We start from the raw sequence: 13,961 nt of genomic DNA, 5'->3' as shown, positions 1-13,961 counted from the left end.
GGATTTGATCGGATAAGGGAGATGGGAGGAGAACTCGGCAGTGGGAAAGGAGTCGTGGGAGAGGTTCGGTCGTGTGGAGCCGGTGTCGGCGGGAGCAGGCGACGGGTTGAGTGGAAATGGGATCGGGAGTGGAGTCGGGAGGTGTCCTCGGGAGCAGCAGGGAGGTGCTCGTATAGGAGGCGGGAGATCGGGAGGAAGAGTCGCGTGGAGAGGGAGAGCAGCGAGTGATCTTGCCAATTGGAATCCCCCTGAAGGCTTCGTTCGCTCGGGTATTTAACGACGCCAATGGGGCAGCGATCGAGATGAGTCGCGGGATTTGCGCAGGAAACACGGAGATTCGACTCCAACAGTGCCAATTTCAGCGGGATTCGAGGATTTCTTCGACGAATACGAGGTACGAAGCGAGATTTCTGCACGATTTCAGCTGGAATTGAGGATCCGATGGGCAATGTATGATTTTGAACTTCTCTCTTTTTTTTTTCGTTGTTTCCCTTGGATTTAGTATACAGGTCAACAATACAAGTTTACAAAATCATCTCCCCAACAATCAGCCAAACCAAGAGCCTCATTAGGGCAAAATAATGACCACTCTTCATTACTCTGGACCCTTTCCATGAAAAGATCAGGAATCCAAAGGGCATAAAAAAGATCTCTGGCCCTATGCTCCTCCTATCAAAAAGAATTTTAGCGGTTAAGAACACAATTAAGACCCTCATGCTAAAAATTGCTTTAAAAAAGAGTTTGTCCAACAAAATACCGAAGATCGAAAATAATAAATCTGGCAGAAACATCATAGTTAACAAAGGTGCTTACCAAAATGCACATCCTCTTCAATGAACAGAGTAATTAGAGGGCAAAGTTCTAAAATCCAAATGATCCAAAAGCCATCCAATGGGGATTACCTTTTTGCTAAGCCACAATGCCTTAAGAAAAGTAGAACAACCCCAACTACCCAATGTAAACTAAATGATTGGAATTAGAGACATTACGACAGTAATTAGAGAGGATCAAATTCAATGCTTACCATATGGGAATGCTAATCGATCCATATTCAAGTGCAAAACTCATACCATGATCAACATTATTCTGTCTAAATTCACATATTGACAGAAAAATGAAGAGTAAAATATGAGAAGTTATTGTTCTTGTTCGTACAATAATTACTCTAAAGTCATAGCAATAAAACAGTCAAACAAGCACTAGACATCTTTTCATTTTAAAATATATATGGAAAAAAGGGTACACACAAATAGATGGGAATTTAACAGGTTTATTGATGCAGATACAAAACGAAATTCAATAAAATTTTGACAATGACATGACAGAAAAACATGAGGATATTTTTTAGAAACATAAAATAGAATAAAGTAATGGTTTCCCTCAGAACACCCCAAATCCTTGATTAATTAGACATTTTGTGAACGCCAACGAATACAAAGGAACTAAAAACTACCTTCCCATGGTTTTTCCTGAGGTCAAGAAACTCAAAAACATCAGCATGCCAAGGCTCCAAATAGACGGCAAATGCACCTAAATATAACATATCAGTCAAGAAACACAGCAAAAGTGAACTAATAAAAACATTTTAGCAAAACATGAAGAAGAGAACAATAGAAAGGGAGGAAGAGAGGGAAGAAGACAAAGAGGAAGATAGAGATAGAGCTTACCTTTCCTTTTTCCACCCCCTTGATCAACATAACGAGCAGTATCATTACATACTCGCAACATGGGAACAATACCATTTGATGTTCCATTTGTTCCACGGATGTAACTTCCAGTGGCACGAATATTGTGAACTGACACACCAATTCCTCCAGCAGACTTGCTAATAACTGCACACTCCTTTAAAGTATCATAAATCCCATCAATGCTATCATCTTTCATGCAGACCAAGAAGCAACTGCTTAACTGTCAATATATAATTTAATCTTGTAAATATTCTAAAACTTTGCGCAAACTAAAAGAAATGATTAATTACAATACCTGAAGCTTAGGAGTGCCTGCATTGAAGAGGGTAGGGGAGGCATGTGTAAACCATCGCTGAGACATCAAATTATATGTTTTTATTGCAGACTCAATATCATCTTTGTGGATCCCAACAGAAACCCTCATCAACATGTGCTGAGGTCTTTCCACAACCTTCCCAGAAACTTTCAAAAGGTAGGATCTCTCAAGCGTTTTAAAACCAAAATAATCATAGTCAAAATCCCGATCATATATAATTTCGCTGTCCAAACAAGCTGCATTCTGATACAAAAATATTGAAAGTTATCAAAACATGTAGGCATCTCCCTTAATAATGAAAAAGCTCGAGACTTAAAAAAAAAAGTTATTCTACTAGCAAATCTGTTGTTATATAAATCTGTTGTTATATTTGCACGATCATCAAAAAATTTGATCAAACCATTGTTGCAAACACCAAATAAGATTTAAGCATGATTTTGCCTAAATCTTCTCAAACACTTAAAAAGGAATTTCTAAATCCCATCTAAAGTAAATATTGGATTTAACAAAATTTAATAATGGTTTGCTTGGCTTCAAGTAAAATTTACTAAGAAGGATTAAGTAAATCTTGTAAATCAAGATTTAATAAATCCTAGAGTCATTCAAGATTGAGGATTCAAATAAATCCCATCTTCTCTTTTATTTGAATCCTCAATCTTGAATAGCTCCAGGATTTATTAAAAGATGGGTTACAATAGGGAGAAATGATATAATTCTCTTAAACCTCGATATTCAAATTAAATTTAAGGGCATTTCCAATAGAACGTCATTTGCTCGTTAGCAGCTCCAGCGAGCATTCGCCCGAACAGCAAATTAAAACGTTTTTTTTTTTCTTTTGTATTTTATCTCGATTATAAACAATGCGATGCCAATATTAGCTATCCACAAACCCATTTTTTGCGTTAAAAATAGATACAAATAGATATGAGAAAGAACATATATAAAATATTCTTTTTGGGAGTTAGAAATGGAGTTCGGTTGGAGATGATTAGATGAATTACTGTTTGATATGACTGCTAGTGTATTATGAAGTGAAAAATAAGTTTTTCGGATGGAAATGTGCTAAGAAGGACATAGAATTTACGTTGCTAAAAAATCTGTTTAGCAAAAATTAGCCTAATTCCTAGCTAGATCGTGCAACCAAACAATCATTATATCTTAACTTAAATCCCAGATTAATTAAATCCTAATAAGACTAAGACTTCAAAAAAAAAATAGATTTAATGAGATTCACTAAATCTTTTAAAGATCCCAAATTTTCCATCCTATAACCAAAGCACTAATGATGATGATGGATGATTGTTTGAATTGGAGTTATTTTGGCATTATGGTATTAGATTCAAAGTGGTTATCATAGTAGCTAAGGATCTACATGGAGAAAAATCTCTTAAGGGAGGCTAGGATTGAGGTTTTCTTATGAAATGCCAATGAGTCGGGGTTGGCTAGGGTTTAGGGTGTGGATTATAGAAGAGGCAAATACAAGTTATTTAGGACTTAAGATGGGAATAACGGAAAGGCCAAAAGCTTTAGTTCAAAGTTTCGGGCATTTTGACAAAGGAGAGATGCTAGAAGGGATACAAGGGGAGTGGTGAGAAGTTGAGGAGTTTAGAAGTTAGTGTTTAATAAAGGAGAGAATGATACGTGGTTGGAGGCTAGAAAATTTAGATGTGAAGGTAGAAATCCCATAATCAAAAGATCTTGACCAAAGACAACAACTAAGTTATCCAAAATAAGAGAGGAAACCATCAAATTATTATTCCAATCAGTATAGTCAATGAATTATAATGTCAATATATAATATAAAAAAAGTAATGCAAATTCAATGTTCCTAAAAATAGTATATCATTCAAAAAAATCCTAAAAATTAAAGGGTTAACCAAGGCATGAATGGATTGTAGCAGCATGCCTTGGATTGAAGAGTAGATCACTTTAATTTACTTAAAAGAACGGCAAAACCAAAGCATGTCCTCAAAGGAGAAAAGTACAACCAAGCTTGCATATATATAACTTGCCTTTAAAGATAGTAAATGATTAAGCACAAATCTTATACAAGGTGGCGGGATCTTATTTGTGATCTTGTAACAGGCCTATGCACAAAATGAAGCTATTATACATCAACAATTCAATGATTCGGTTGGAATGAAGAATTGGGCAACTGAATAGGTTTATCATTTTGAGTTATAAAATCATATTTGAATACGATTTATCAAATCCAAAGTAACTAAATCCTAAATATCTTCTAATAAAGAACGATGATCATTAAAAGTGAAACATTCAGAAGCATATGAAAAATCGTGAAAAAATGAAGAAAAAGAGAAACATCAAAGAGCAGGTGATACTCTCATGACAGATTTAATAAGGAATTGCTGACATAAATTACTACAAAAAAAATTTATACAGTTAGATCAATACTAAGGAAGCCCTACAATTATATAGAATTTTAAATAAATATATTAATATAAATTGTAAAAGGAATTCTTTATAAGGGCCATCAGTCCTAACAAAACAGTAGCACAGTGGTTCTGTTGTTGTCATGAACATTTATATACAATAAGAAAAATCGCTGAAGCTTTTAATTGTACCTTCATCACTATCACATAAACGTCATCAGCAATCAAAGGGGCCTTCTGGCCTGATTTCTGACTGACATGATGGTACATTTCCTTAATACTGCAATCACACAACTCAAATGAATAATAATAATAATAATAAACAACAAAGCAGTTTCAATGTAATAGAAAACAAAACACAGATCAAATGAGGACACAAAAAAAGCATCCATTACGTCTCTGAGAATAACTTCTTAGTATTCTTGTGCAGATTTGAAACTGCAATCCTTGCCGCGAGCTGATAAATAAAACCAGAATTTAATCGAAATATAGAAATCAGAGAAAACAAATGAATCTCAACAAGACATCGATCACTTACCAATGCATAGTCAGGGTGATTAGCCGTCATAGCAGCAGCGGTCTCAGCCGCGAGCTCATCTAGTTGGCTAGTGGTTACTCCTTTGTAGACGCCAAGGCAAACCTTTTGTGCCACAAGCACAGGATCGCAGTGATCACTGTTCAAACCGTAGCTCAGCTTCTTCAAGCGAGCCGTTATCTTGTCGAAGTGGACCGTCTCCCGTTTCCCGTCCCTCTTGACGACGTACATGTTGAATTTCGATGATGATTTCGGTGACGGATTTCGTCGAACGGGTGGTAGGTTAGAATAGGGAAGATCAGAAGAGTAAGTAACTGGGTTTCGATAGAAGAGAAAGCGGGAATTTAATGGCAAGGGATTGCATTCCTTCTCTCGGAAGCCTTTGGATTTCAAAATACTGGCGCCAAAATTTGAGTTGCGGTCGCAGAGCTCTTTCCTTTCGAACTTCGGCGCGCACTTGCGCTATGGAAAGCTTTTATTTCCGGCTTCATTTGAATATATTTTTGATGTGGAATTATTAGGAGATTACAAACATTGAGATGAAATACTTTTGATGTGCCTCATTCTAATTCTCTCTCTCAAATAAAAAAGCATCCTTAATTTCTTAAATTTATTTTGAGTATTTAAAAAAAAATTAACTATACATATATTCTGACACAAACACAAAATGATGTAAAATGTAATAGTAAGTCATGCAAAAGTAAACTTCTTGAATTTTATTTTACAAGGATTTGATAGAATTTGGATTGGAAAAAATGTTTATCAAAATTAGCTAAATTCATCACATTCACTTTAGGAGATTCAAGCGTGATATTTTGAGTTAATTTTTTGCGTTGTTATTTCTATCTTATGGTGTCATAGTCTCATTCAAACAAAATGTTGGTTTGTGGGATACGTTGAAATCAACAATGTAATAATGGTATTATATATGTACATATTTTCTTAATATTACAGAAAATATTTTTGAGTATATAAAATATAATTATATTTTAAAATATTCATTTTAAGGAGTAGTATTCATTTCCTTGAACTCCATAGTAAGACTTACCAAATATTTTGTATATCTAAAAAATGCACCTAAATTAAGCACGCTTCATATGTTCACATCTAACATCATGCTTGTGCTTTCAAATATAGGTGCATTTATATTTGAGCCTAAATATAATTTAGCTCATAATTCTAATAAATATATTATAAATTTGTATACTAAGCCACGCTTCGTATGTTTACATCAAACATCATGATTGTGTCTTGAAATATATGTGCATATATATATATATATATATTTAAGCATAAGTGTAGTCTAGCTCATCATTCTAATAAATATAAATTAAATTAGTTTAGTGAGCCACGCTTCATATGCACATCAAACATCATGATTGTGCCTTCAAATATAGGAGCATATATATTTTAGCCTAAGTGTAGTTTAGGTTATTCTTATAAGTATAAGATAAATTAATTTGCTGTGAGCCACATTCTCACTAATGTCAAATCTTAGCTTAGTGATCACTCCTTTGATGTGATGAGACCATATCAGAGGGTATAGCCTTAGTATGGTTTTCCTAGAGTGGTGGTTGATACTTCATAACAATGTTTTGTCACTTCTTAGGAAAAATCAAAAAGGGTCTCAAAGTACTTTTGGTTGGTTGATATAAGATCATGCATGTTGATATGCCTATGAGATCTAATGAAACTCCTTACAAATGATTATTTAATTTCATACAAAGTTTTAAAAAATTCATTTGGTAAGAGGGCATACCGCATAAACGGAAAGTTGGACAAATAGTTAATGAAAAGTTAGAGCAACAAAGCATCATTATTTCTAGTATTATAACATAATACTCTACGCTAGGCTAATTGATGGCAAGCATTGCTATTTAAACGAAGGAAAAGAATGAGGATTAATTTCTTGGGATAATGAATTACCTCATATTCTCTTAAATAAGTTTGTCCCTTTTTTATTGTGAACTTTCCCTACTGAGTATAATGGCTTGTTTTACATGTATCTTAAGTGTATAACATATATATGCATTCAAAAAAGGCATAATAGTTGGTTCTATACAATACACAATTTGAGCTATAACTAGTACATATGTTTGAGCTATAAGAGTAACATTTGTCCTGATGATTATTCAAGTAGGTTGTATAGGGTCGATGGAACAAATAGTGCCTCTTTGGGGAAAGGCTAAGGTATAAGGAGGGCATCAATCTATAAGGTTTTAGGAAGAACTCAATATAGAGCTTTTTGAACTAAAGGATGAGTAATCATCTGTGTTATCAAATTGGTCATTACAATAACCATGTAACCAATATGTTCCATAAGTTTTTGGATTAAACTTTTTTTTTTTTATTGTGGTCATCATCCAAACCAAATGGTTATGCTTGATCACCCTTATTGGATGCTACTTGTGAAGGATCATTGGATTGATCTTAGGAAGGCTCTATTCGATAAAGATCTCCTTGATATTATCCCCTAGTTATCATTATATGTGCAATGATGGATATCCCCATGTTTTTTAGAATAGATTATAGCATCGTTATAAATTCATCCTAATCATTAAGATTTTACTCCAATATAGGATCATACTCAAGACTTAACATGACATAATGGAGAAAAATGATTCATGTAGCCGACCCCACATAGTAGGATAAAGGCTTGTTGTCCTTGCTGTTGTATAGGATCATACTCAAGTGCAGAATCAACAAAGTTTGAATCAACTGATGTCTTTCCCTTAATATTAGATGGGGTTCACATTATATTCAAAATAGCTTTTTCTTCTATGTCAACTAGTCTAAATATAACCACAATGAGTCTAACAAGTACATCCTAGGTAAATCTGATATAATAACAAATCAAAGAGTCTCCCTATCCACCTTCATGCAAGTAGATGAAGAGTGAAGATAAGCATAAGTGATTGGGCAAAAGTGTTCTTTAGGATCCACTTATACTTAATGGGCATCCAAATGGAAGCTGCTCAGAACAAGTAGAAGAATATTATGATCCAAAATATAGAGTTGTGGAATTTCAAGCTGGTGATTTTATTTTCTTGAAGCTTAGTCTAGCAAAAGGTGTAAGAAGATTTGAGAAAAATAGTAAATTAAGCCCCAGATATATAGAACCATTTGAAGTGACTGAAAGAAATATGAAATCATCTTATAGATTATCACTGTTATATCATATATTAGACATTCATATGTATTTCATATATATATATATGTGCAAAGGATGTGGGTTTCTAATTTGGAACAACATATCTCTAAAACTGAAATTGAAGTTCAGCCTAATATGACTTATAGGGAGGAACCTGAACATATTTTGACTTTTGATGTAGAGTAGTTAAGAAATAAGAAAATCCTATGGTCAATGTTTAGTGGAAGAATATAATTGAAGGAAAATTCACCTGAGAGAAATAAGAGGAAATGAGATAGTAATATTTATACATATTCTAAGTATTTATTTTTGCATATGTAGAGGATGATATTTCTATAAAGAGGGAAGTGTGAATTACCTGCTTCTATATAAGTTGGTAATAATTTTGTGTGATTTTAGTATGTCCTAAATTTATAATTAGAGAATATAATATTGAAGTGAAAATTTACATAATAGAAGTAAAAAAAGTCCATCTATGAACATTGTTGTTGCGAATCTATTTTCAGGTAATATGATTTTGATGATTCTACGACTGCCTTGTCTACTAACATTTCAGGTCCACAAAGATCAGACTGTAATTTGAACCAGCTCAAGATTGGGTAGACTATGTCTAAGTCAGATTGTAAACCTTTTTTCCTTTCTTGAGTCTATTATAATAAATATGATTCCTGATGTTAAGTAATCTTGCACACACACACTTGGGGGAATTTTTTCTGACTACTTTTAGAGTTCTTTTTTTTGCTCACATCATCCGGGATGATCCAACTATCATCCTGGACGATCAGCTGATAACAGAAACCCTAATTAGGGCATCCTAGTTAAGGCAGTCATTATTAAGCACATCGTCTTAAACAATATTTGCATCGATCGGGACGATAGGCTCAAATAAAAAAGAATTGGCTGTTAGATCTATTTAGGTATTATTTATTTTTGGACATCGTCCAAGATATCGTCTTGGATGATGCAACACAATTATGTCTAAATTAATATGATAATTAAGGCTTAATTGATATGATCACATCATCCTATATAATTACAGGATTGTCTGAGACGATCAGTTCAAAAACCTTAGTTATTCCTTGACGATCACATATCAGATAGCTTCTATTCAAGGTGATGTTTTGGATAATTTTCATGGATTTGAACTAATCGTCCAATACGATCATGAGATTAGCCTAGACGATCAAGCTATTTTTCAATCGTCCAGACATCCCTTCAGTGCGATTATCTGGATGATATTCCATGATTTGTACTCATCGTACAAGATGATATATTATCATCATGGATGATATGTTATCGTCTTGGATGATATGAATAAATTTTTTCTAATTGTCCCAGATCATCCTGACTGATTGAGATTAATTTGCACTGATCGTACATTACGATATTGATATCATCCTGGGCGACAAAGTCAGTAAGTTGTAATTAATAAGCTATTTCGAGGCTCTTCTATTTAAGAGCACTTATTCTACCCATTAGAATATTTTTTACTGTTATTTTGACCTAAGAGAGCCAAGAGGAGAGGGAGATCAAGGGAGAGAGAGAGAGAGAGAGGATCTTGTGAGGGAGTTCACAAAGGTTGCTCAAAGCAAGGATTTGTCGTCGTCTTCTCCAGTCTTCATCCTTAGTTCCTTGGGGGTTCTAGAGAGGTAAACTTCAGCATCTGATCACGGTTCTCTACCTGCTTTAGGAGGAAATAAACGGAGTTGGGTTCTCTGCTTGCTTCTGGAGGAAGTAAAAGATGTTAGGTTCTTTTCCTCATCTGGGTTAATAAAAAGGAGATTTGTAAAGGCTTCTCCACCTTGTTGTGGGGGAAAAAGGAGAGACACTGAGTTTGGTGCAATACTCGGAGGGCTCCTCCGGGGAGTCGACATAGGTCGTGTTGACCGAGCCACTATAAATTTATGTGTTCTTTATTATTGCTTCCGCATTTAATTTCTATACTTTTATTTTTGTAGTGAATCTTAGTTTTTGTTTTAAGATTGTATTTTGATCAATTTTTTTTTTAATTCCAATTCACCTTCTCTTGGTTAGCCTTTGGACTAGTTCATAAGGGCTTAACATCCCTAATGAACTTTCTAGTGCCATCAGAGCAATTTCAAGTGGTATTAGAATGGGATTCATAAAATCTAGTTTTTGAAAATTTTGAATTTTGATCGATGACTAACTTTAGTAATCGCAATACAACGAAAGGATATTCTATTACACGACTACCTTTGTTTGTTAATATTCCTTCTGATTTTTAAAAAACTCGCATGTTTACATTTTTACAATCGCTTGATTATCGTATATGGATGCTTGTTAAAGAAGGTTATACACCACCTTCTCGTGAACTTAATGGAATTAAAATTGAAGTTCATTTTACTGAATGGACGTTTGATGAAAGAGATTTAACACAACTTAATATAAAATGCTTGAACTATTTTTTATGTGGTTTGAAATCTGAAGATTATATGTGTGTTTCAACTTATGCAAGTGGTAAAGAAATTTGTGATAGATTGTGTGTAACTTATGAAGGAACCAATGAAGTTAAACAATCTAAGTTGAATATTTTATTGCATGACTACAAACTTTTTCATATGAAACCTTCTGAATCAATTTTTTATTTGTATACAAGGTTTACTCAAATTGTCACCTCATTGCATGCTTTAGGAAGAGAGCTAACTAATTATAAAAGAGTCAATAAAATTTTGAGATACTTGTTTACGAGCAAGGGGTGAATCAAAGAAATCTTGATGCAGGTCAGAAAAAAAAGGAGAAAAATGTGGCACTAAAGGACAACAACACGGACACAGATTCTTCTTGATCTAAAAATGATGATGTTGCCTTCATCACTAGGCAATTTAAAAGTTTTTTAAGGAAGAATAAGTAGTATCATCAGAAGTGGAAAAGAGGTAAGGATAGCAAAAATTATAAAATTTCTTCTGATGTTGTTTGCTTTGAATGCTGAAAGCCTGGACATGTTAAAGCTGATTGTCCTACACTTAAGGAGCACCCAAGCAAGGAGAAGGGTAAGAAGAAACCCAAATATAAGAAGGACAAGAAGCAATACCAAAAAACTTTCTAGGTAGATTCTACATCTGATTCATCTGAGATTGAAGCTGAAGTAGAGATAACAAATTTGTTCTTAATGGGTAATCATCTTGATCAATCTGATCAAGAAGATGTATGTGAACTAACATATTATCAATTAGTTGAAATTTGTGAGAGAATTCATGTATCATATAAGAAACTTAAGAAAAAGCATACTAGTTTAAAATTGGAGTTTTTGAATTTACAAAGAGAGCATAAAAGTTTAAGTAAAGATCACACTACTTAATAACAATCACATGTCTTTATTTGATGAATTTGACGAGTTAAATAAAAAGAATTCAGAATTGATTGTTGAACATGATTCTTTGATAGCCTCATACACCTCGCTTGAATCTGATTTTAAAGCTTATGCTAAAGAATCTAAGCATAAAAAACACTGTTTGAATGTTGATAATGCTATTTTAGAAAGTGTTAACTTAAGGTTTAAAGCTAAATTGACTACACTTGAGAGAGATTGGAATACATTAACACTTGATCTAAAGCCAAAACCTAAGAAGAGATATTATAACCCAAACAGATTAGTAAATCCTTTCCTGAAGTTAGATATTTTCATGTGGCATGCTAGGACACATTTCACACACTTGCACTATTTACCATAGTACACATTGAGTATGGAGACCAAAATTACATGTTTCATAGCAAAACACAAATACAATGCATTCTTCTTTTAATAAGAAGGGACCTAAACCTGTTTGGGTTCCTAAATCTGACATATGATTTTTGTAGGTGTGCTCTCGCCAAAGACCTCGTGAGAGTAAATGGTACGTGAACAGCGGAGGCTCGCGGCTCATAATTGTTTAAACTTGCTGCTTAATAATTTCTGGATTGCATGCTTACTACTCTGTTGATTATTGTTATTGTCTGCCTTAGTTTTTGTGTTAGCTTTTCATGTTTGCTGTTATAGTTATTTTTTACTTTGGTTTCTTTTTTCTTTATGATATTTTTCTTAGTTTTTATTTTTTGAAGATTTATAGCCAATGTTTAAACATCTCTAAATTAGTTAAAGGGAGAAACACTGTTGATGGTTTCCCTCCATCTAACCTCTTTTAGTAGTGTAATTTTCTTTTCTAAACAAAAGTCTATCTTAAATTAACAACTGGATTTTGTAATTAAGATTTTTTCTATCTTGCTATAGTAATCTACCTTATATATATAATGTTCAAAATTTTTATATAACTTTTAAGTTATTTGAAATATTGTCATTGCATTTATCATATAATTTTGAGTCTATTTTGTAATTTATTCTTCTTTATATTAGAGAGTAAGTTTTTCTTCTCTAATATCTGGAAGATCTTCTCACAACTAAAAGTATTTAAGAGTTTGAAAAAGGGATCTAGCTTAGAAAGAAAAAGTAGCCAATGACGCCAAAATAAAAGATGTGTAATGATCACCAAAAATTGAAATATACACAAAATTTAATAAAAATCAAAAGATGCGCAAAGTACACTATTCAATTGATAAGAGGCATAAAATGAGCCCACAAAAGACAAGCTTACTACTCTTTCAAACTTTTAAAACTTAGAAGAATTCATGTGTTACTTGATATTTTCAAAGGCTTGATTTCAAGAAACAAGACACCTTATGGCAAAGCACCCGACGTTAGAGAGAGAAACAACCGTTAGAGAGAGAAACAACCGTTAGAGAGAGAAATAGTGTAAGTTTTTGAATTTTCAATTCGCAGGTTTTTAGCTACCATCGTCGCCGGCCAGTGGCGATGACGGAGGACGGCAGCCGATCTTCGGTTGGCGCGTCTACCATTACTGAACATACCGAAGGATCCATCAAGGTTACAGATGAATCGAAGCTTCGTTCTGGTGAAGATAAGGTTCGCGCTAGATCTTATACGGGATCATTAATTATCAGAGAGGTTAGTAATTCTTCTTTGAAGAAGTCTTTTGAAGTTGTTATTGGTAAAGGAAAAAGTTGTATTCATCATCCTTTTGATAATACTCCTAAGAAGCATTCGCCTGATTTTATCCGTAGTAAAAATGACGGTGAAGCTTCTTCTTCTAATGTGAAGATTTTTGTTAATAAATTTAGTTGTTCAAATGCAATCTCTGACCTTAGGCCAGAGATAAATGCGAATAATCAAAATTTTATTAACAATCCTTTCTACATTAATTGATAAGCTTCCTCCTGATTATTCCTCTGAGCTACCGAAAATGAGTTTTGTGCAAGCGGTTCTTGGTAAGAAGGTTTCAGATGAAGATTTGACAAATTCAATTCCTGGTGATAAAGAGAAGATACCCAATTCTTGGAGAAAGACTCAACATATCAAAATCAACTATGATTCAAAATCTACACCCATTACTGATGATGGAGTTGCTGTTATCATGAACTCTCACATTGAAAATGCTAATTCTCATGTGTTAAGGAACTCTCTGGTTATCAAAGTTCTTGGTAGCAATATTCCTTTCCCTATCTGCAACAGGGAGCTCCGTAAACAATGGTCCAAATTTGGAAAATTTCATCTAACAACCTTGGGCCTTGATTGGATCTTGTGTTCTTTTTTCAATCCTGATGCTGTGGAAGAAGTTCTAAAAGGTGGCCCCTGGTTTATTGGAGGTAATATAATTGGTTTGGATAAATGGTCCCCCAATTTTTCCCCAGAATCCCTTAAGGGTCTTACAGCACCTATTTGGATTCGCTTACCTTGCTTACCTCTTCATTGTTGGGATGAACAGAACATCTGTAGAATTGCATCTTTGATAGGAGCTCCCTTATATTTAGATGGCAATTCATTTAAATGGACTAAGAGGGAATATGCTCGTGCATCGAAGATGACTGG

General features: G+C 33.9%; 1 protein-coding gene across 1 annotated transcript; it reads right to left on the bottom strand.

Moving 5' to 3' along the window:
• Positions 1-1,453: 1,453 nt before the first annotated feature.
• LOC110104785 (ribonucleoside-diphosphate reductase large subunit) lies at positions 1,454-5,525 on the bottom strand (the record flags this gene model as incomplete). The annotated part of the gene is given in 6 exon segments (XM_020834038.2): positions 1,454-1,530; positions 1,668-1,908; positions 1,984-2,247; positions 4,587-4,674; positions 4,790-4,851; positions 4,933-5,525. Coding segments are annotated over 6 exon segments (960 nt in total), but the record flags the coding sequence as incomplete, so codon positions are not given.
• Between the last annotated feature and the right edge of the window lie 8,436 nt (positions 5,526-13,961).

This window comes from Dendrobium catenatum, unplaced genomic scaffold (assembly GCF_001605985.2).
Source record: "Dendrobium catenatum unplaced genomic scaffold, ASM160598v2 fragScaff_scaffold_879, whole genome shotgun sequence".
NCBI lineage: Eukaryota > Viridiplantae > Streptophyta > Magnoliopsida > Asparagales > Orchidaceae > Dendrobium > Dendrobium catenatum.
The sequence above is the reverse complement of the archived record's forward strand: the minus strand, read 5'-3'. Positions and strand labels throughout refer to the sequence as shown.